The 22219-nt window shown below is 37.2% G+C and overlaps 7 protein-coding genes across 7 annotated transcripts; 1 reads left to right on the top strand and 6 right to left on the bottom strand.

The window, feature by feature from the left end:
* Positions 1–6: 6 nt before the first annotated feature.
* Positions 7–1697, bottom strand: LOC18025975 (pollen-specific leucine-rich repeat extensin-like protein 3; the record flags this gene model as incomplete). Its single annotated transcript, XM_006409435.2, has 1 exon — positions 7–1697. A coding segment is annotated over exon 1 (1644 nt), but the record flags the coding sequence as incomplete, so codon positions are not given.
* Positions 1698–1909: 212 nt separating this feature from the next.
* Positions 1910–3052, bottom strand: LOC18025974 (CCG-binding protein 1). The gene is made up of 3 exons (XM_024160876.1): positions 2737–3052; positions 2495–2568; positions 1910–2414 (listed from the first exon to the last, which is right to left on the bottom strand). The coding sequence occupies exons 1-3, from the start codon at positions 2960–2962 to the stop codon at positions 2091–2093; spliced, it is 624 nt and encodes a 207-aa protein (XP_024016644.1). The 5' UTR covers positions 2963–3052; the 3' UTR covers positions 1910–2090.
* Positions 3053–5995: 2943 nt separating this feature from the next.
* LOC112089734 lies at positions 5996–7471 on the bottom strand. The gene has a single exon (XM_024160487.1). It carries the CDS (start codon positions 7469–7471, stop codon positions 5996–5998), a length of 1476 nt encoding a protein of 491 aa, XP_024016255.1.
* Positions 7472–9719: 2248 nt separating this feature from the next.
* On the top strand, positions 9720–15956 carry LOC18025973. Its single transcript, XM_006409433.2, has 15 exons — positions 9720–10152; positions 10763–11165; positions 11260–11437; positions 11538–11677; positions 11926–12712; positions 12911–13011; positions 13167–13311; positions 13399–13467; positions 13562–13607; positions 13815–14278; positions 14496–14575; positions 14697–14832; positions 15104–15296; positions 15379–15461; positions 15577–15956. Exons 1-15 carry the CDS (start codon positions 10053–10055, stop codon positions 15697–15699), a joined length of 3048 nt encoding a protein of 1015 aa, XP_006409496.1. The 5' UTR covers positions 9720–10052; the 3' UTR covers positions 15700–15956.
* A 161-nt stretch (positions 15957–16117) lies between these two features.
* On the bottom strand, positions 16118–17059 carry LOC18025972. Its single transcript, XM_024160486.1, has 3 exons — positions 16716–17059; positions 16504–16611; positions 16118–16420 (listed from the first exon to the last, which is right to left on the bottom strand). The coding sequence occupies exons 1-3, from the start codon at positions 17031–17033 to the stop codon at positions 16118–16120; spliced, it is 729 nt and encodes a 242-aa protein (XP_024016254.1). The 5' UTR covers positions 17034–17059.
* A 2062-nt stretch (positions 17060–19121) lies between these two features.
* Positions 19122–19494, bottom strand: LOC112089886 (diphthamide biosynthesis protein 3-like). Its single transcript, XM_024160739.1, has one exon. It carries the CDS (start codon positions 19369–19371, stop codon positions 19123–19125), a length of 249 nt encoding a protein of 82 aa, XP_024016507.1. The 5' UTR covers positions 19372–19494; the 3' UTR covers position 19122.
* A 1462-nt stretch (positions 19495–20956) lies between these two features.
* On the bottom strand, positions 20957–21394 carry LOC112089733 (methyl-CpG-binding domain-containing protein 3-like). Its single transcript, XM_024160485.1, has one exon. The coding sequence runs from the start codon at positions 21392–21394 to the stop codon at positions 20957–20959; it is 438 nt and encodes a 145-aa protein (XP_024016253.1).
* Positions 21395–22219: the final 825 nt, after the last annotated feature.

The raw sequence follows: 22219 nt of genomic DNA, 5'->3' as shown, positions 1-22219 counted from the left end.
CGGTTGGAGAATATACCGGTGGTGGTGGAGAGGTGAACCACTGGGAGACGTGGTTGGTTGTGGCGGAGGCGGGCTACGTCGGAACTTCACTGGAGATTGATCATATGGATCGTTTGGTTGTGGTGACTCTTTTGGTGGTTGTACTTTCCAAATCGGTGGTGGAGGTGAATGGACTGGCGGTGGTGGTGAATATACCGGTGATGGTGGTGGTGGTGAATGAACCGGTGGTGGTGGTGGTGAATGTACTGGTGGTGGTGGTGAATGAACCGGCGGTGGTGGTGAATGGACCGGTGGTGGTGAATGTATCGGTTGTGGCGGAGGTGGGCTACGCCTGAACTTCACAGGAGACTGGTCAAACGGATCATCTATTTTTGGTGACTCTCTCGGTGGCTGTGGCTTCTGAACCGGCCGAGTTGGCACCGGTGATGGCGGTTTTGACTTCGACGGTGTACCGGAGCTAGAACCACCAGCACACTTGTCCTTACTACAATCAACCGGACGGCTAATCACAACCGCACATTCCTTAGCCGATCGTTGCTTAGGCCGATCAGGCAAACAGTTACGTATATCATCCAAAGCAACCTGCTTCTGACTCCCCGGAACACAAGAATCGCCTTGTCCGTTAAAGTAATTATAAGCATACGTCAAGTTAACCAAATTAGGCAACTTGCAAATATTCTCCGGCATAAAACCAGTGAGTTTATTCCCAGAGATATCAAACTCTTCCACACCGGTAAGCCCAACAAAGCTCGGTGGTAAAACACCGGTAAATGAGTTCATACTCGCGTCGAAAACGTTCACGTTAGCTAGCTTTCCGATCTCCGACGGGAAACAACCACCGAGACTGTTGTCCTTGAAGATGATCTCGTTGAGATTCTTCATGTTTCCAATACTTTTAGGGATACAACCGGTGAATTTGTTGTGAGCAAAAGTCACAACCGAGACTGATGAATCTCCAAGAGACTCAGGAATGGTTGCAGTGAATCTATTGTTGTTCAAGAAAATTGCATCAAGATCCTTCTTGAAAAGTGTTGGTGGGACCTGGCCTTCGAAATCGTTGAATCTTAAGTCAATGTACTTAACGGCCGGCCACGAGAGAACAACGGACGGGAAAGGTCCAACGAACCGGTTGTTGCTAACATCGAACTCGTGCATTAGCTTCAACCGATCAAGACTCTTGGGTATGATACCGCAAAACCGGTTTGAATTCAGATGGAACATGGCCACGTCCGTCATTAAACCAAGCTCAACCGGTAAATGCCCTGCGATATCCGCACCGTTCAGGTCTACACCAGCAACAACTGCGACGCTAGGATCATCAAGAGCTGGAGCGCAGAACACGCCCGTGTAGCCACACACGTGCGGACCATGCCAGTTCCCTGTGGTGTTAAACGGGTCAGAGAAAACCGCTTTTTTCCAGGCTTGGAGAGCGATGTACGCTCTCTTAAGCCTGTTTTTGGCGAATGTCACCTTGAGATCAACCTCATACTCGATATCATCGGGAAGATCGCCGTTTTCAGGTAATGTCAAGAGCTGTCTTTGCGCAATGAAGGAGGCCTCCGCGTCCGTGAGTGCTAAAACAACATAGGAGGAGAAGAAGAAGAAAGAGAAGAATAAGAGGAAGCAGCCAAAGGGTGGAGGTTTAGTCATTGGGGCTTTGAACAAAACCTTGGATAGACCCAAGGCTGCTTATAGATATGGGCATTGAAGGAGTCGATGAAGAAACCTAAGGGTTATTATTAATAATGCCCAACGATTTTCATTTTGCTTCACCAACAATTCTTTTGCCTATAATTAGAACACTCTTGTTTTGTTTGTTTTGTTTTTGAGGGATTTTCCTTCACATACGGAGACAAAACACTATCAAGAATAGAAAATTGTAGCTAATATCTCTTTGTAACCACACGGCTTCGAAACAAACTTGATATCAATCATTTCTCGAACATTCCGCAATGACAACCACATTTTCTTGGGAATATGAAAGAGAGATTACAGTGACTGTATGTTCTAAGCAAAATCAAGAAACCAAACTTTTGCTATATTTACATGAAAGCAAAACCGTGATAAGGAAACAACTTTCTAAAGATTATTTAGTCTGTTTCATGGTCAGGAACGTGAGAGAACCAAGCAGGGATGGTTCCCATTGTTCTAAGCAATCTTGTGAAAGCAGAATCGGGCATTAACGATTTCTCTTCTTCCTCTAACTCTTCTTGAGATTTTGGTAAACCATCAGGGATATGAATATGTAGTTTCATGCTTCCTTTCTTTGAATTTGATTCCTCTGTTGATTCTAAACCATTCTTGGTTTTCTTGTCTTTCTCTATCAAAGCAACCCCGTGTAAACACCCGATTAACGATTTTAAACCGCCGGTTTGCAAGATCAGATTCTCAACTTCCACCTTTGGCTTCTCTTTCTGCAAAATCACATAAGTATCAACTTATGGAAGAACCTAGAATTTGTAGAAAATATAAATTTTGGTAAAGAAGAAGTTACTTCGAGGTCTTTGAGCTCAAAGTATGCTTTCCAGCAGCTGTAAGAATCATCACCTTCAAGCGTCGAACAGTAATCTGAAAATCAAGAAATCAAACATGACTCAAAGATCTAATAATTAACATCTTGACAAGCAGAATACACAGCCACAAGTTTGAGATTTCAAGAACAAGAAACGTTTTCTTCGTCGACAAGATTCGTTAACCTTATATATTGTTCTAATCATAGCTTTTGTTCTAATGTACCTGAGAGTTCGGACTCGGCTTTTTCAATTAATGGCGGATCTTGAAGAATCCGATCGAATTTTCCGCGGCTGAAGAGCTCAAGCTTAGGGACGTCTCTCGTGCTTGAACACCGAACCACTGTGAAGGATCTCGCCGGGAAATAAGACGTCGACGGCTCGAGGAACTTAGACTTGCCGTTGAACTCTATAGGGAGAGGAAACGAACGAAGAGTCACCGACTTTATCATCTTGTAGGAAGTAGCAAGAAGCTGAGTTTTTTTAGAAACTTTGAAATTATCCAGAAGAGGAGAATGAAGTGGATAAGGATTTAGATATTTTTATTTATAGAAAAAGAAAAAGGTATTTGGATTAGTAATTATAAAAATGATTATTCGGTGTATTATTTCGATATGGCCCATAGCTTAGCGGCGCCGTTGAATTAAATTTCGTGTGTATATTCATAGTTTCAGATAAGATTCAATAAAATATCTTTGTTTGGTCCACCATGCAAATTGCAAAAATATCTTAAACAAACCGTTTGGGTTCCACCGAGCACTCTACTTCGGTTCTAACTTCTAAATAAAGCATATCCAAAACTATCTATTATATTAAAACAGAAGCACATTTAATACTTATTCCAAACACTCCTAATTTTTTTAAGTATTTAAAAATAATTTTAATAATTATTTATATTTAATTTCGAACATTAGTTATTAATTTAAATATTTTTAGAATTCTTTAATATAAATAATTTAGATTTGATTTGATTTGATTAAAAATAATAAATTAGATATTAATTTAGATTTAATTTAAAGATTCTAAATTAAATAATTTCTATACTATTAAACATTTTTATCAAAAATATAAAACATAATTCATATATAAACCAAGACGCGATTTTTACCTTCAGGGACAGCTTCAGAAACGCTCTTAGTTTCGGAGACGTCCATGGAAACGACGTCGTCTCTCTTCTTCTTGTTCCTACTCTTCCTCATGGCTGATTCGGCGGTCTAATGCAGACGGCAGAGCAAGAGAGAGAAAGAGGTAGAGACGGAACAAATCGATTTTAGATTTCACCTAATAATATCGGGTCAATTTACACATTCGGGTCTATTATTGGGCCTATGGTTTTTATTAAAAGCCCATTCGAAAGTTTTAATTTCTCGCTAGTTTTTCAGTGCTCTATTTTTCAAATTCACTAGATTTTAAACCAGTGCATCCGCACGAGAATGTTTTATTTGTTATTTCTAATATAAGTTGCATTTATCTTTTTTGTTTAGATATAATTTGTTTTTGTTATTTATTTTTTAAAATCAAAAAGTTGTTATCACATTTTAATTTTAAACAGTAAAATTTGTATATTAGTAGAATAAGAGTATGTGTTAATTAAGTAAACATTGATCTAATGGTAATTATAAACTTTGTTATTATGTGAATTTAGATTTACACATAAAAAAATCTATATATCTATGAATTTGCTAATCCATCCGTTTAGTTGTCTTAAATCATTTTTAATATCTTACATGTTTTGACAAACTAACTCGTATTAGACTATAATTATAATTGTATAACTCTATAAATATTTACTAATATGGAATATTTGGACCAATTGATTATGAAAAAATATAATAAGATATTTATTTATTATTTGTGCTATTAAAAAAATGTATATATATATATAAACTGCTAACCAGTTAGTTTAATTGTTTCAAATCATCTTAATATCTTACATGTTTTAATAAATTAACTCATGGACCTTAAATATATTTATATATATATATATAACTCTAATCAACTCGATCATATTATTATATAATATAAATATTTACTAATCTCAAATATTTGATATTTTAGACTAATTGATTATGATAAAATACGATAAAATATTTATTTACTATACATTTTTATAAAAAAATACGATAATAATTTTTTGATTTAAAAAATAAATAACAAAAACAAATTATATCTAAACAAAAAAGATAAATGCAATTTATATTAAAAATAAAAAAAAATAAAACATTCTTGTGCGGATGCACGGGGTTAGAATCTAGTTTTCATCCTAAATTTCATATCATGGGTCTGAGTCCTGGCCCTAATAGTTTGTAATTGGTAGCCTATTTTTTGGTCAAATTAGTTTAGATTGATATAAAGTTTTGGTTTGATTTTCATACGTTTAGCAGCTGTATATAGGAAATCAAATCGGGAAAAAAATTTTGGTTAAAATTGACAGAAGTTTTTTTGTTTGTCGATAGCAAATGTTACACTTTAACCATGGAGAAGAAATTGAGCTTTTTCTCTCTCTAACTCTAGAAAGAGAAAATTTCTCTCAAGTTTCTTCAAAAAAATTTTTATCGTTGTTTCATATTTTTGGCCAGTGACCGACAAAGAGAAAATATAAGTTGCACTGAGATGAGTACGGATACAGAAAATGAAAACATGAACAGAAACGAGAAACATTAAATTGAAAAATTGTAGAGACAGATACGACATGAATACAGCAATAAAATATAAAAAAATATCCATAATTTAATATATAAAAAAATAACATCAAAAATCTTAACAGTTTTAAAAAAACACTTACTTTAATATCCTTATAAAAACAATAAAAACAATCTAATCAACAACTAACTCCAAATCTGACTCATCTAATGTAATATCTGCAAACTCCAAAAATCCAACTTCTTCCATGGAATCAACATCTCCACCAACATCCCACTTTTTGGTCTTTTCAGCTTCATATTCTTCAGAATTCCAGGACAAAGAACGCAGATTGTTGTGGATGAAAACCAAATCTTCAGCACGACTTGGAGTCAACTTGTTCCTTTTCAGTGAATGAATGAATGAGTAAGTATTCCAATTGCGCTCAACACAAAAAGATGAAGAAAGTTGTCCAAACAACTTAAAAGCCAGAGTTTGGATGAGAGGAGTTTGGGCACCAAAGTTAGCTCACCAACTTTTAGGATCCATAGTAAACATTGTCGAAACGCATGCTAAATCCGCAAAAGGACCAGTCCTCATCGAGAATTATGCATATAGCTTTCAGATGATCATCATCATTTGGAAACAATCTCCCAAAACACTTCATCCTATAAATTGAGATTTCTGCATCTCTATGTGGAGCACTCCTTGAGGAATCTTCATTTAGCCATTCATCACTATAAAATCTACAAAATACAAAATATTATATATATATATATATATACGACAAAGAAATTTTTAAAAAATATATATAATCATAATACCTTGAATTTAAAGAGTGAGCTAGACAATGTAGATGTGTGTTATTCTTTGTCCAACGAGCCAACATCATAGAAGAGACTAAATTCTGTCATTGGTCGAGCTTCTCTCTTATAGATCTCAAGTTTCACTTTCTCAATCATAGAATCCCACATCTCATATACTAAGTGAAGGCATGGTTTGTCAGTGTCACAAAACCTAATCATATCATATATAGGTCTAGTGAAATCAAGAATATAAGACACTTTCTCCCACCAATTATCATTCACGATCTTCTCTTTAACTAAGACTGCTTTCTCAGTGTCATCCTCTCTATAAGAAGACCACTTCTGACTGATAACCATGGCTTGAAGACCCATCTTGATCAGTTTCATTCTTCTAAGCATCACTATAATTGACGCAAAGCGAGTATCAGCAATAGAAATCAACCTAAGAGGAGAGAACTTACTGAAAATTGTTAGTCTCATGCTATGGTTCATAATGAAAATTTTAATAGCAAGTGCATCCCCATGAACTTCAGTAATCCAGTTACACTCCTCATAGGTTGCTGCATTCCCTTCTGTACTCTTTGCTGCACAAATGTTCTTCAAGGTCAGATTAAGTGTATGCACGGCACATAGTGTCCAATATATGTGGGGAAACAAACTCTCAATATGCTCTCCAGCCGTCTTACAGCTTGGTGCATTATCTGTGATAATTTGCACAACATTCTGATGACCCACTTCATTGATAACTTCTTGCTTCAAATCAGAAATGAAGTATTTATCTTTGACTTCGCCGAAACAATTCACAGCCTTCAGAAACAGAGGACCACTTCCAGAAGTAGCTATGAAATTGATTAGAGGTTTTCGTGTAGGATCACTCCAACCGTCACTCACAATCGTCACACCTCTTTCTTTCCATGTCCCTTTCAACGGTACTAATAACTTCTTCACATTCTCTTTTTCTTTCTGCAATAAGGTGGTTCTCAGCTTATTATAACCAGGAGGAACATAACCATCAATTTTTCTGGCAGCAGCAAACGGAAATGCCCTGTGGTAATGCAGGTTTCTAGCAAGATTGAATGACAAGCCTCCTGTAAAAAACATTCTTCCACTCTCTTGATCTAGTTGGTCTATAGCTTGAATACCAAATGCAGCAACAATAGGTGATAAGCAAGACTTTCTTTTCTTAAAGCTGGCAACATCTTTCTCACAAGGCAAAGGGACTTCTTTAGATCCAGACTCAGCTTTCTTCTTCTCACACTCATCTTCCAATCTCTGCATTTCAAGTTTTTCAATCCTTGTTGCTTTCTTACACAGAGAAATTCCATGACCCGACAATCCAAGTAAATGTGCTTTAACTCTGTAATATGAGCCTTGACGAGTGTTATTACAGTTATTGCACTGGAATTTCCAAGTTCCTCCCTTTGCTCCTAGTTTCTCTAAGTTCGTTACATATTTCCACAATAGAGCTTCTTCAGATTCAGAAGATGGAGCAGAACTACTACCAATATGATCACTTCCACTTTGAGAATCCATTTTTATCAAACTGCAATTATAAATAAAAAATTGGAAAACAAATTAAGAAGAAAAACAAAACAAAGGGAATGCACATAAAGATCTAGGCACTAACATATATAATTTGCTTCAATTCCAAACATGATAATGGTATAATATGAGTTGTCGTTTCACGTTTAGCAAACATGATAAGCTCGGCACTAATGTATGTACTTTCTTAGCATATTTTATTAAATCCTAAATTAAAAATAGAAACAAAACTCTAACGATTGTTTAACGATTACGGAAGATGAATAAAGTGGGGGCAACATAATATAATTACGAAAGATGATGAACAAGAAGATACCGAGATATTCAAAGCCTGATTATACTGCTCCAATTGAGAATTTCTTCACTAACCAGAAGATGAGAGAGACGTGAAGAGATGAGTAGATGACGTGAGAGATCAGAGAAATAGAGAATATAAAAGCCTAAGAGTTGTGATCTGTGTTTTGATAAAACCCTTTTTTTTTAATTTAGTTTTTTCCTTTTCTTTAAATAAGTCAATTTATCAATTTTTACAATTTTATAGTTTGTTAAAAAAAGAAAAACGTATCGGATACGTTTAAACGCCGTCCCCAGTCAATGATCACCGTCCCTAGTTTGATTGGTACGTCTCGGAAATGTTTCCTAAGTGAACCCCAGCCATACCCGGGATGGGTACTTCAACCATATAGACGTACCGGTGCTTCAGAGGAGAGAATAATCCAACACCGGCACCATGTTGTATATATTTTTCGGAGAATAAGTCCGGCTAGACCGGATCTTTGTTTATATCTCTTTCTGTTTATCGGATTAACTCCGACTTATTCGGTCTTTATTTTTTAGTAGTTTTTTAATTGTCTCCTTTTGCATGTTTTAATCGGCTTTTCAATTGATTTCAAAGAAGTCAAATTCCAAGAGATTTGATGAGATTTTGCCTCACCGGTGCTTATTATCTTCTTCATGAAGCGTGAATCCCCGCTCATCCTAGATGGTTAAAAGGAGCGACGGTTTTTTCATGGAGGAGTTAATAAGGTGATGCGGTTATCTTGGAGAGGAATGTGACGATCCGGTGTTCTCGCCGTGTTCTGATGGCTTCCTGGAGAGTATTCCGCCTCTAGCTTACCGAGGTTTTATCCCGGCATTTCAAGCTTAGCCTCTTCGATCTCTCTCGGCGAAATCGCAAAAGGTTCTTCGGTACATCCAGCCATAACTTGACGTTTCACGGCGGCGACAACAAATTAATTTGCTGAGCACAATAGGCAATGCATGCCTGCGGCGGAGATGGCATGACTGTTCTTACTTTCTCCAAAAGACACGTGGGGATGTTTTCTATGATTGTTTTACAAGTGTTAAATCTTCAGTTTATCTTTTTATTAACCATGTAAAGTCGTTGAGCTTTAATTGGACTATCGAATTATGCCCTTTTAGACTTTAATGAATATTGTGATGACAAAAAAAAGCCCATAGAGAAAAAGACAAGGTCCATTTAACCACTTTTTGGAACTGTCATTTTAAACTCTCTATCAATCTCTTGAGCCATAAACCACAATAGATTCTCCAAAAAAAAATAATATCCACTCAAACGCCAAATTTAACTTTCTATCAGTAAAGAGCTTAATCCTGTTTGTCAACAAATATTGGAGATTGTTTCCTCTCCTCTCCTGATTAACTATAGTCTCCATTTGAACATGGAACATAAGAAAGCCCAAGTCTGTCTTGCAAAAGAACAAGTGAATATCACATGGTTGATGGATTAATCTTCTAATCCATAGATTTGACATATTCCTCTCCTAGCCCCACTCATACTCTCTAAAGAAATGAATTGATTTTAGGAGAAGTTTGGAGTGTCCACACTTATTTCTTTTTATCTCCAGCGATGGTTTAACCTCAGCTTCCTTGATCAATTCAACCTTATTTTCACGAGATGCAAGCCAAGTATCCTGATTTAACTGAATAGTCTCCATTTTTACTGTGCAGCCAGACACAATAATATTCTTCACGAAAGACTATTGGATTGGTATGATACATCAACAAACACATCTCCGGGATAAAACAAAGTCACAAGCAATTTTTCCATCTTTCTATTTGGCACAAATCCAACTTCAAATTTTATTGTAGTAATTTTACCAATAATCCAATACTGAAAACAGCATATGAACAAAAATCTGTGACCGAGGGGGCAAAACGACACCGTACTCGTGCCGTGTCTATGTTCAGCCAGAGCAATTCTCCGCAGTCTAATAAAAAAGACGAACAAGGAATTAAAAAAAAAGATTAAGCCAGATAGGTGGAAGACGAATGAAAAACAAAATCCACCATGTTTGATCATTACTGTTGATTCATCAAATCTCAACCATCTTGTTCCCAGCTTCAGTTGAATTTTTCTGCATTTGTACAAATTCTGGGTCTCATCCCAGTAGCTAGGGTTTTCAAGAATCTCTCTTCGTCGTCCTATAGAGGAAAGCTTGAAATTTGGATCGAATTGTCCTGACGATTCGATTGGTGATTTTGGCTGGATTAATCTGCAATTTCGAACTTTTTTTGTTCTTTTAGTGGTAAGAAGTAAAAGAAGACGACGATGAAGGCGATGGAGACTATACAGGATCTGATCGAGGAAGCCAAAGTACGGACCGTATGGTGGGGCTTATGCATCTTCTCCGTCACCTACTTTTTGACCCGTATGTCAATTTCGAGCCTTTCCTCTTCGGTTTCGTGCTGTCTCTTTGTTTTGGCGGTTTCCTGCTCAGACTTTCTATAATTTTCTCATTCTGTGGTCACTTTCCGTTAAAATTCTAGTTTGATATATCGTGAAGCTGCGAAATTGCGTCTACCCTCTTGAATTTTTAAGATCAGTTTTGTAATAAAAATTCACTTCACTTAGACGAAACCTGGTTTGATTGATGAAGTGTTGTTTACTCTGTTCTTTTTTTTTCTTTGTTTGGAGTCAAGCTTAATAATTTTTTACATGTTGTTTCTCTCTATCTTATGGTACTGCTAGTAACATTTTGTTTTTGTTGGATTAAATCTTAGGATTACAGTTTGATAGGTCTTGAAGCTGCAAAATTGCGTTTATCCTCTTGAATGAGGATGAATTTAAGATCAATTTTTAATACATAATCACTTCACTTGGAAGAAACCTCTGCTAGATGAAGTGTTCTTTACTCTGTTCTTGTTTTTCTTTGTTAGGAGTCGAATTATCGTACATGTTGTTTCTCTCTATCTTATGGATTTTCGTTGCCAATCTCTTGTTTTTCATTCTTGTTTTGGATTTTGTGTGTTCTCATGCAGATACAAGTAAGTCTATGTGGATGAATTTGCCAATGGCAATCCTCATTCTCTGCGGCCTGCGGATACTTTTTAATCAGATCGAGTTCAGATGGAAAGTTCTGCCAACTCCAAGACAAAGCCAGTTGTCTTATCTCGAGAAGAAGCAGTTGTCCTTGAATGATGCACGTCTTTCCACTACCCCACCTCCTCCAAGGTGGAAGAAGAAAATCGACTCCCCTGTAGTGGAAGCTGCAATAAACGATTTCATCGACAAGATCCTTAACGATTTCGTGATAAACTTGTGGTACTCTTTGATCACGCCTGATAGAGAGGCCCCTGAACTAATCCGTGGAGTAATCATGGATGCTCTTGGTGAAATTTCAGTGAGAGTAAAAGAGATAAATATCGTTGACTTGCTAACCAGGTGCCGTCCTTTATTCTCTTCCTTTACATCAAAAGTCTCGAGTTTAGATTGGATCTTTGTTGGATGGTAATGAAGTCGATGCCTAATTGTGCAGGGATATAGTTGATCTGATAGGTGATCATTTGGAGATTTTTAGAAGAAATCACGCTGCTATAGGTACTGATGTTATGAAGACATTGTCATCTGAGGAGAGAGATGAAAGATTGAAATTCCATCTTATGGCTTCTAGGGAACTTTATCCTGCACTCATATCACCTGAGAGTGAGTACAAGGTATGAGGGATAGTTCAGATGAAAATTGCGCAGCGGCGTTTTTAGTATCCCTCCTAAATTGGTTACCTTTACACAAACTTGCTCTTTATTTTTCTAACAGGTTCTTCAGAAAATAGTCGCTGGCATATTATCTGTCGTTCTCAGACCACGAGAAGCTCAGTGCCCTCTTGTTCGAACGATAGCTAGAGAGATTGTTACTTGCTTGGTAATTCAACCTCTTCTGAATTTAGCATCCCCCGAGTAAGTTCCCTGCCTATCTCTGTCTTCCAGAAAATTATGTTTGGGGTATAATGCAAACTAGCTAGGAACAACTTAAGATTTCAGAGTTTCCTGAAACCAAATTAAGTTACCAGAAGAATGACTTCGGATAAATGCGTCCAATGGAATTTATTTTTCATGGGTTCTCCTCAGTGCTTGCCATCTACTTTGAACTCTGCCTTTAGTTTTTCGAAGGTAGAGATGCTAATTAAACTTCCATTCTGCCACAGGCGTATCAATGAGGTGATTGAGATCATTATCAATGTTATTAAAGAGGGAAACTTTGAGCAGTTTTCGGGGGAAGAACAAAGTGTTGTCTCTGCCCCATTGTCAGCCTTCGATAATCAAGCAAAAAATATGAATTTGACAAAAGTTAACGAGCAGAAAACACCATTCGTCGACGATGAAGGACACCCAGAACTACGCATTCAACAGCACTCGGCTGATTGGGCTCGGATGCTAGAGGTCGCTACACAAAGGAGAACAGAGGTTCTTACTCCCGAAAACCTTGAAAACATGTGGACAAAAGGAAGAAACTACAAAAAGAAGGAGTACAAAAAATCTCTGAAAAAGGGTTCATCGGTTAGTAATCCACTAGAGGCCAAACAGAAAAATCAAAGCTCCATATCGAGGACTTCCACTGGAACAGAAGAAAAGGCAGTGGCACATTTGCCTCCTAAAGTAAGCGTTGATAAGCAGTCACAAGCACAGATGGCCGAGGATTTTGGTAGATCAGCTTCATATGAAGGAGGGCACCACATCTATGAGGTTGATGATAGAAAGAAGACACCTTCTGATGGAAGTAAAACTAGGCTTAAGAGATCCAACAGTACGTCGGATCTTAATTCAAATCCTGACACGAGGCTGGCACTATTAGGAGTCGGTGAGGGGCCTATTATCAAGGAATTCTACACCACTGATTTTATCAAGCACAGTGAGAATTATACATCTGATAATAGATCCACAAACATTGTTCTTCACAAAGAGAGTCAGCATTGTATAAAGCTGAAATGTCGGGTAAGCTCTGGTCTCGATATTACTTTTGGATTTTGATCTAATTTACCAGTTCTTAATTTTTCTTTCTGTGTGAGAGGCATGCACTTGAACAACCTTTTCCGTTTTGTGTGTGTTTTTCGCAATTTATTATGCTGTTCACGTAAGATCACCATTTTTGTATGTATTGAAGAACGCTCATAAGGTTGTATCTTACTGCAGGTTCTGGGAGCTTATTTTGAGAAGCTGGCATCAAAATCATTTGCAGTATATTCTATTGCGGTGACAGATACGGAAAACAAAACTTGGTTTGTTAAGAGAAGGTTATTTTCTCATCTTTTCTGCTAGCGAGAAATTAAATATCAGTGCATCATTGGACTTCAGTTCTCATGTCACTAGCTTTTAATGTTGATTTTGTTCGTAAAAGGAACAAGATTGCTGCAACTCGATTGTAAATTTTCTATTTTCTTCCCTCCAGATACAGTAATTTCGAGAGATTGCATCGTCAACTCAAAGAAATCCCGAACTACAATTTACAGTTACCCCCGAAGCGTATATTCTCATCAAGCACTGAAGATTCTTTTGTTCATCGCCGCTGTATTCAGCTGGACAAGTATCTACAAGTACTATTTAGTCCCTTAAACAACTTAAAATACATATTTACCATTAAACACTCTCTTTTATTAAAGCGTTTTTTTCCTTGTCTGCAGGATCTCTTGTCCATAGCTAATGTTGCTGAACAGCATGAAGTTTGGGATTTTCTAAGTGCTTCCTCAAAAGTGAGGACCTGACTAAGTGCCACCCCCCAAAATTTCATTGCTTTCTATTTTCATTTGGATGGATGATTTAACGATTGCCGTTTTCGTTCTGTAGAATTATTCTTTTGGAAAGTCTTCATCGGTGATGAAAACTCTTGCAGGTATTGTTGACGCTACTGTTTGGTAACATGTAGCTGTATATAAAGCTCAACCCTCGCCTTGAAGTACCCGTTTATCAAAAAATCTTGTATGCTAAGAAACTGAATTCTCAAAAAAACAATTAGAATGAAGAGATAAATGCTTATTGGTTTTGTGTTTGCTTTTTTACTTTTCCATTTTACTAAATCTCCTTTCTTGGAATTGAGCAGTTAATGTTGATGATGCCATGGACGATATTGTACGTCAGTTTAAAGGGGTTTCAGGTGGCCTTATGCGCAAGGTTGTAGGATCTCCACTTGAAGAAAATGATCTTGCTCCTTCCCGCCACCTCTCCTGGAGTGTACATGATATAAACACTCACCTCTCTAAGGAAGTTGCAACTGAATCAACGCACAGCAGCATTTCGGATACCGAAGATATTGAAAAACTTGGAGAGAGCATCCAAGGGGAAGGTGGACTTGTTTCAGAAGCTAATGGGTGGCATTCAGATAATGAATTGGACTCTAAGTATTTCCCACCGAGAGTGGTTAGACGTCTTGGAGAGCCAGAGAATTCTCCCCCGGAAACGGAAAACGAGTTTAAGGCCAAATCTGAAGTAAGGGGGTTCAGCGATTCGCAGCACGCCGATCCATCGACAAGTTTGGTTCAGAATCCTACTGGCATGCCACCCGAGGTATAGCATAATTGGTTCTTTAGTCTCCCTTGCATAATCTACAGTTTTACTGGTTGTCATCTAGCAGATTGTGTCGTTTTGCTTATGTATGTCATGATGTCTTTGATGCACCTGAAAAAGAATTATGCTTAATGAGACATATCACCAAAGATGTTTTAAGTTGTTAGTATACTCTTTGGGCATCTTCTAATTTTAAATCCTTTTCTTTTCGATACAGTGGATGCCGCCCAATGTCAGTGTGCCAATTTTGAACCTAGTTGATAAAGTGTTTCAGTTAAACAGAAGAGGTTGGTTAAGGTGAGACGAAGGAGTTATTCTATCTGAGTTTATTTTACATAGAGCACGCTATTCTATTTGACTAGGTCCTGTATCACATGGTGTTTTTCGAATAATCTTAGATATTGTGGTGTTATTATAGGAGGCAAGTTTTCTGGATATCAAAGCAAATATTACAGTTAGTTATGGAAGATGCTGTGGATGACTGGCTCCTGAGGGAGATCTGTTGGCTACGGAGCGAAGATACAGTTGCTCATGGAATTCGTTGGGCTCAAGATGTAAGAATTGAGTTTTCCATTGTCTTGTTCAAAAGTCAATTGAATTATCACCTATTTCTGTCTTCTTAGAGACCCCAACATCTTATTTGATCATTCGTTGAATATATAATAACTTTTTAAGTAGGAAAGTCTATGAACATTCAACCAGATCATTTTTTTCCAGACATGCTTAGTTTAACTTTGATGTTGCAGGGAGGCAGAGGAAGTAATAGTTCTAGTGGAGTTATCTCACCTTTTGTTGCTTACAATCTCATTTGAATTTTCTCTATAGATTCTTTGGCCAAATGGCGTATTCTTTACCAGAGTGAGTGACGGTCAAGAGGCCTCGAATGAGACAGACCCTAGTGAAAACACTTTCCAAATCGCAGGCCAACTTGGTGGCATGAAGGTGGCTAAACCCAGTACCTTTGAACAGCAACTCGAGGCTGCACGTAGAGCTAGTGAAATCAAAAAGTTCCTTCTCGGTGAGTATCTTAGACTTGCCACCATATATAGTCTTGAGTTAGTTTTAGTCTCATTGGAAGCAACATTTTGGTGTATGATCAGATGGCGCCCCAACAGCGTTAGTGAGCTTGGTAGGACACAAGCAGTACAGGAGATGCGCGAGAGACATCTTCTATTTCACTCAGGTTAGGCTTCTTCTGTGTCACACTTTATTTTTGGGGTAAAGGGTTTAATTCGGTTGTTGCATCATCCATCATTTTGGTCTGACTTATACTTGACACATGAATCATCGATCTGCAGTCAAACGTATGCATAAAGCAACTAACATTTGCAATACTGGAGCTGCTACTCCGAACGGTATTCCCTGAGCTGCAAGATCTTCTGAGAGACATAAGGGAGAATTCTCACGGCCGGTCAGAGTAATAATAACACAGGTTTATATGGAGAAGAGTAGCTTAAAGATTGACTTGAACCAGTGGCTTTGCTTTTCTCTTTGTTAAATTTTGATTGTGTTTTTCTTCTAAATCTTGGGGAATTTTTTGGGGGGTTCTTTTTCATATTCTTCCATGTGTATAAATTGACAAGTGCTAGTATCACTTTGCGAGGGTTTTGTATACAACAATGACAAAAGGGTTTCTGTATATAAACCTCTTGTGTGTGGAAAATAGTCATTTCTTTCTTTTGTATTGACCCATATAACTGTAGTTTTGTGGCTTGCAAACTTGAAGGGTAAGTTATTTGTTTCATCATTGTAACTTGTTGTGAAGCCATGAATGGTTAAAACCCCTATTTAGGAATCTCAATTACATAGCACCTGCTGAATTATTACACTTTGTCTGTCTTACAAAAGTCCTCCACTCAGAGAATCTACAGCATTTGCGTATAGATCGGTAAGCGAGTACTGCCTCAGATTGTTTACCTCGTACCACGAGTTCAGTGACTCGAGGTTCTTTTCTGTCCCTGAAAACGCCACCTGAATCCCAATGTTGCAATTTGCTTCACCTCCATTAGCCTTGCATTTTGATGTAGGAACCGCACAATCCGTCCCATTCAGACACACAGAAGAAGATGCTCCTTTGCATGAATCGCATCCAAAGTTCTTCCAGAACAGATTCTGCAACACTCCCTTCTGAAATTCCATTACCTGCCAATACAGTTTCACGTTCAGTGATTCAGCTCTCTATTGCATGTTGTGTTATGTTGTTTGAGTTTAGGGTTAGGCATTACAAGCGTGAAAGCTGTGATTGTGTTGCTTGCATCTGCGACCTTAACAGGATAAGATCTTGCTGCGTATTTCGAGCCTGCGAATCCAACCATGTATCCTCCTGCTTCACTCTTTTTTTCACAACACAACATACCAATATAAGCTTTTACTTCTTTTTTAATCTTTGTGATTGTGTCCCATTTAGATTCTCACATATATATAGTCAGCCACTTACCGGGTTAAACTTACTTGTGTCGATGGAGAGAAGAGAGATCTCGTCCACCTTTGGTCTAAAAAGCGCCAGCTGCGCCATTTTCGCAGCTAAACCTAGACGAGAATCGCAAGGAGAAAGCTGGATTTGGTCAAGGAAGAAAGCTTCTTTGCTGGAGATTGCAACACCAATGGTGAATCCATCTCCTTTGCTTATTTGAGTGTCTGAACATGGACTGTAAACCGCGTTATTGTCCGATGCACCAACCAAAACTTCCATCATCATCATCACCATCATCAAGATGGTCGTAGAGCCCTTTCCCAAGATTGTTAATTTCACCATTCTCAGATTAATGAGATCCTCGTACCTTTTTGGTTTCTTCTTCGCCAAGAAAACCCCTATGAAACATAATCATCAACAATGAGTAACGCTTGGTACATATATAAAGCGTTTACACATTAATTAGCTTTGATAGACGATGTACCTTCCAAATCAAGAATTTATATATTGATTTTTGGAAACGATCTTATGAAGAATTGATTAGAATTAGAATACAAATTGTTTCAAAGGGTGCGTTTTTCTGGGTTTAGGATTCTTCAAAAAGGAAATGAAATCATGGAGTTAAGACGCGCCAAACGGTTATTTCGGCTGTTAAAATGGATCTCTGTCTCCAAAATTAGTCATTTCTTATTAACAAAAAAAATATATAATTGGTTTAGAGTGTCGTTCTTTTACAATCTGCAGAGAACAAATGATTCTCTTACATTCTTTAGAGAATCAGCATTACCAAACTACATTGGGTGAATATATGATTCTTTATTATTAACGACAATTTGATCATAAGAATGTATTTTATGAGCTTGATCAAGGCTTGAAACATCTCTTTCCTTTGGATCTCAACACTCTAAACTATACTATGAAACAAGCCCATCTGAGAAAATAAGCGAGTATAATTGGTGACAAGTTATGATTTATCATTCTGGTTCATAAAAATTTCAAACCCCAAACACTAAAGAAAAGAAAAGGTGATGAAACCGTACAAACCTTCTCCAAACCAAATCAGAGCATACTTCTACATAGTTTATCGGATCTCTAAATGTGCAAGAAAACACCAAGAATTGAGTTTTAATTATCATAAATGATCATCAACACATCACCTCTGTTTCAGTGTTTATCTCTATATGTGATCAATGTAAACTAAATATCCATAACCTAAAATGGTGACACACTTTCGTATGCTTTTCAAAACTTTTGCACAACAAAACAATCTCTTCTGCTGTTCTCCAATAATCTTCTAATCGATTTCACGACAATCTGCAAAGAAGCAAACAAATTCTCACATAAGTGATCCGAAAAAGCAGCAGACGTAAGCAGCAACTGCGTTCAAGGCTCAAGCATGAAATAGATTTTTGACCAAATTTTGATAACACTCTGCAATCGCTAACATCCAACCAAGTCTACTCATCTATACCACCTAATTGCCAAAATTTGAAGTTTCTTTGGACGGTATTACCCATTTTAAAACGCATTTTTGATCCCTCATCAGATCCAAAGCAACAAAGAGACGAGCAACAAATATTCAAGAAAAGAAAGCAAATTTCTTAAACCTTTGAACATCCACATTCCATTAAACAAGACCAAACGTTTTTGTAAGACTCTGACACCGCTAACATCCAACAAGTAGTATCGAGAAGATCAACCAAATTTCCAGAAAAGGAAGTAAATTCTGAAACCTTTGACATCCAGATATGGGAGTAAAATTCTAAAACCTTTTACATCCATATTTCACAAATTTCTACTAAGAAATGGATCCTAAATGAGGTCATTCAGGTACACAATCATTGCATTTATACAACTCAAGTAAGTAAATATAAAGTAGCTTCATCTTCTTCAAGAACAAAACAAAAGAATGACTAGTACCAGTACCAAGCTCAAGCATGAAACCGATAACAATCAAAATCAACCTCTCAACATCCAATAAAAGCTTCGAATTTTGACAAAGAATCTCAAAAAACCCTTATCTTGTTTGATCAAAAAGTATTGAGAACGATATAGATTGTACTTGCTTTTCATAGACATAATTTGCATTTAAACAACTCAAGAATGTAAATATAGTGTAACTTCATCTTCTTCAAGAACAAAACACAAGAAAGACTAGTAAGAGTACCAAGCTCAAGCATGAAGACGATAACAATAAAATGAAAGCTTCGAATTTTGACAAAGAATCCCAAAACATCCAATTTAAATGATCAGAAGGTATTGAGAATATGATATAGATTAAGCATTAATACTATATATCAACATACAAATTCCTTCAAAGTCTGAAATCAGACTGGTAAGCTCCAATTTCGTTTGATCACAAACCTATATGTCATACATACAAAGTTACAAACTTTTTCAAAACCCAAAATCAGATTTTGGGAGATTTACCTCAAGCGACGGCGATGGGCTGGCCACTTTTGGGTTCGTTATTCTTCTTCTTCGTATCGGTTTGAAAATCCTCCATGTTGTAGATGACGGTGATATAGAGCGAGCAGCTAGGGCAATTCGCGATCTCCTCGCCGAGACGGAGATCCTCCTTCGTAATCTGGAACAAATCGCCACAAGGGCAAGGATACGTGTACGCCTGAATCTCTTCGTTCCACTCCATATCCTCTATCTCCACATCGTCGTACGACATCGTTTCAGAGTATAAAGGGAAGATTAGAACGAAGAAGGAATACGGCGGCGTTGAGCAGAGTGAATGGCGGAGAATGCCGGAGAGATGGAGACGGTGATTTTAGAAGCGGCTGGCTATTACGAGAGTTCTGAAGTGGACATGAATTTCCACAGTATTTACGGGTATTACCATTCTTCTGAGGTTAAAGAACTATCGGTCCAATTGGTTAAATCGCAGGCAAATTACTCAAAACCAAAAAATCGAATCGAACCGGACGCCCTGCCTAAGTCATTCTATAAACCGTTTTGTGGAAGGAAAAAAACAGACTTAATTTTTCTTGCAAGTGGTGCAGTTTTTTTTTTAAGTTCAAACCCCATCCTCATGTCGGAAGTTGGAAAATATCTTGATTAATTTACACTAATAAAAAAGATTATTTTGAGGCTCTTTAAGAGTGTTTTCATGAACTTTTTAGAAAGCTTTGTACAACAGTACAATTGTCATGTCAGCAAGGTAAAACTTTTTCCTAGATTTTTAATTTTATATTAATTGATCGATGCAAGAAAAAAGGTTAAGAAATTCAAACGTCAAAAGTTACCTCTATATCAGCTCTTCAAATTATTTTGATATTTAGATGAAGTTTATATTCTCTCTCAAACAGCGCATATAATCCACTAAAGATATTGAAGCTCAGATCTTTTCTTTTCACTTAAATTCTATTTTGTTAAAGATCATAATCCTTAACTGATTGCTCTTGAAAAGGGACGTAACAACGATGGCTTCTTAAGACGTGACAACAAGTTAATACTGTGATGAGTGATGACATGTGAAACATGAGCAAGTCAAAGAAGCGTCGTTTCAGATCTACTTGCTAAAGAGTTCAAAGGACATGGAGAGATGTATGTTCAAAATATTCAACCTTCCAAGAACTTAATAAGATATTAAAGGCAAACACAAAGTCCTTTCCTTTTCCAATCAGCCACACTTCTCCCAAAATAGTTCACCTCTCCCAAATTACTTACTCTCAATTTGAAAACAGAGGCGATGCAAAATAACAATTCTCGCAAGGTATTAAAGACTTGGATTTTATTTATTTTTTCTGTTAGAATCTATTCTTGATCTATCTATTTGATATGATTTCATCTGTGCACTGCAGCAAAAACCATCATCAAATTTAATTGAGACGTACGTTGCAGAATGTGGAACGTGTGGGAAGTGGAGGTTGTTCCATCACAAGAACAATATGATATAATCAGAAGCAAGGCGTTGCAGAAAATTTTAAATGTAAGAACGGCTGTGGAGAGCCTGGAGATGTTGATGTCGAATGTGATACCACAAGGGTATGGTTAGAGGATCATCTCCATGGTAAAACCCCACAAGAATTCAAGAGGATCGTATTTCTCAGAGAAAACTGCAAGAGAACCGATGTTTATTACATTACTCCTCAGAGAAAAAGGCTAAGGAGTTGTAGGGAAGTCGATGGTTTTATCAAAGAATTTGAACTAGAGGTCTCCACATAGAAGCTCATACCGTTTCTTTTTAAAACAAATTGAAGAGCTGATATAGAGGATGAAGATGAAAGGCCAGTAACTCTTGACGTTTGAATTTCTCAACGATCCTCTTTGCATCGATCAATAAATAAGAAGTCAAAAACCCAAGAAAAAGTGTTTAACTTGCTGACATGGTAACTGTACAAAGCTTTCTGAAAAGCTGACGTGAACACCTCTAGTTCGTTGTCTTTGATAAAACCATCGACTTTGCAACTCCTTAGCTTTTTTCTCTGAGGAGTAACGTAATAAACATCGGTTCTCTTGCAGTTTTCTCTGCGAAGCACGATCCTCCTGAATCCTTGTAGAGGTTTAGGTAAACCATGGAGATGATCCTCTAACAATAACCTCGTGGTATCACCTTCCACATCAACATCTCGAGGCTCTCCATAGCCATTCTTGCATTCAAAACACTTTCTCAACGCCTTGCTTCTGATTATCTCAAATTGTTCTTGGGACGGAACATGCCTCCACTTCCCACGGTTCACATTTTGCAACATATGTCTTAATTAAATTTGATGGTTTCCACTGTAGTGCACATATGAAATCAAATAAAAAAGATAGATCAAGAATAGATTTTAACCAAAAAAAAAAAATAAATCAAAGCTTTTGATATCTTTTGAGAATTGTTCTGTGTAGCCTCCATTTTCAAATTTTGAGAAAAGTGCTTACGGAGAAATGAAGTGTTTTGGGAGAGGTGTAGCGTATTGGAAGAGCAAAAGGTTCTGAGCTTTTGCCTTTAAGATCAAGTGAAATCCTTGGAAGGTTAAATATTTTGAACATATAGCTTTTCATATCCTTTGAACTCTTAGGCAAGTAGATCTGAAACGAGGCTTCTTTGACTTGCTCTTATTTTCTATCTCGTCACAGTGGCTTTCCATCGTCACGTTTTAAAGAGTCATTGATGTTACGAAACTTTTCAGAGAAATCAGATAAAGATTATGGTCTTTAACGAAACAGAGAATTTAAGAGAAAAGAAAAGGTCTTAGCTTCGACGTGGACACTTCTAGTTTGTTGTCTTTGATAAAACCATCAACTTCCCTTCAACTCCTTAGCCTTTTTACCTGAGGAGTAACATAATGAACATCGTTTCTCTTGTAGTTTTCTCACAGAAGCATGATCTTCTTGAATCCTTGTGAAGTTTTGGGTAAGCCATGGAGATGATCCTCTAATAATAACCTCGTGGTATCACCTTTCACATCAACATCTCGAGGCTCTCCACAAACATTCTTGCATTTAAAAGACTTTCTCAATGCCTTGCTTCTGATTGTCTTGTATTGTTCTTGGGATGGAATGACCCTCTACGGGATGTGGAGACGCGTGCA

This window comes from Eutrema salsugineum, unplaced genomic scaffold, assembly GCF_000478725.1.
Source record: "Eutrema salsugineum unplaced genomic scaffold, Eutsalg1_0 scaffold_11, whole genome shotgun sequence".
NCBI lineage: Eukaryota > Viridiplantae > Streptophyta > Magnoliopsida > Brassicales > Brassicaceae > Eutrema > Eutrema salsugineum.
This window is presented reverse-complemented; position numbering and strand designations above follow the sequence as displayed.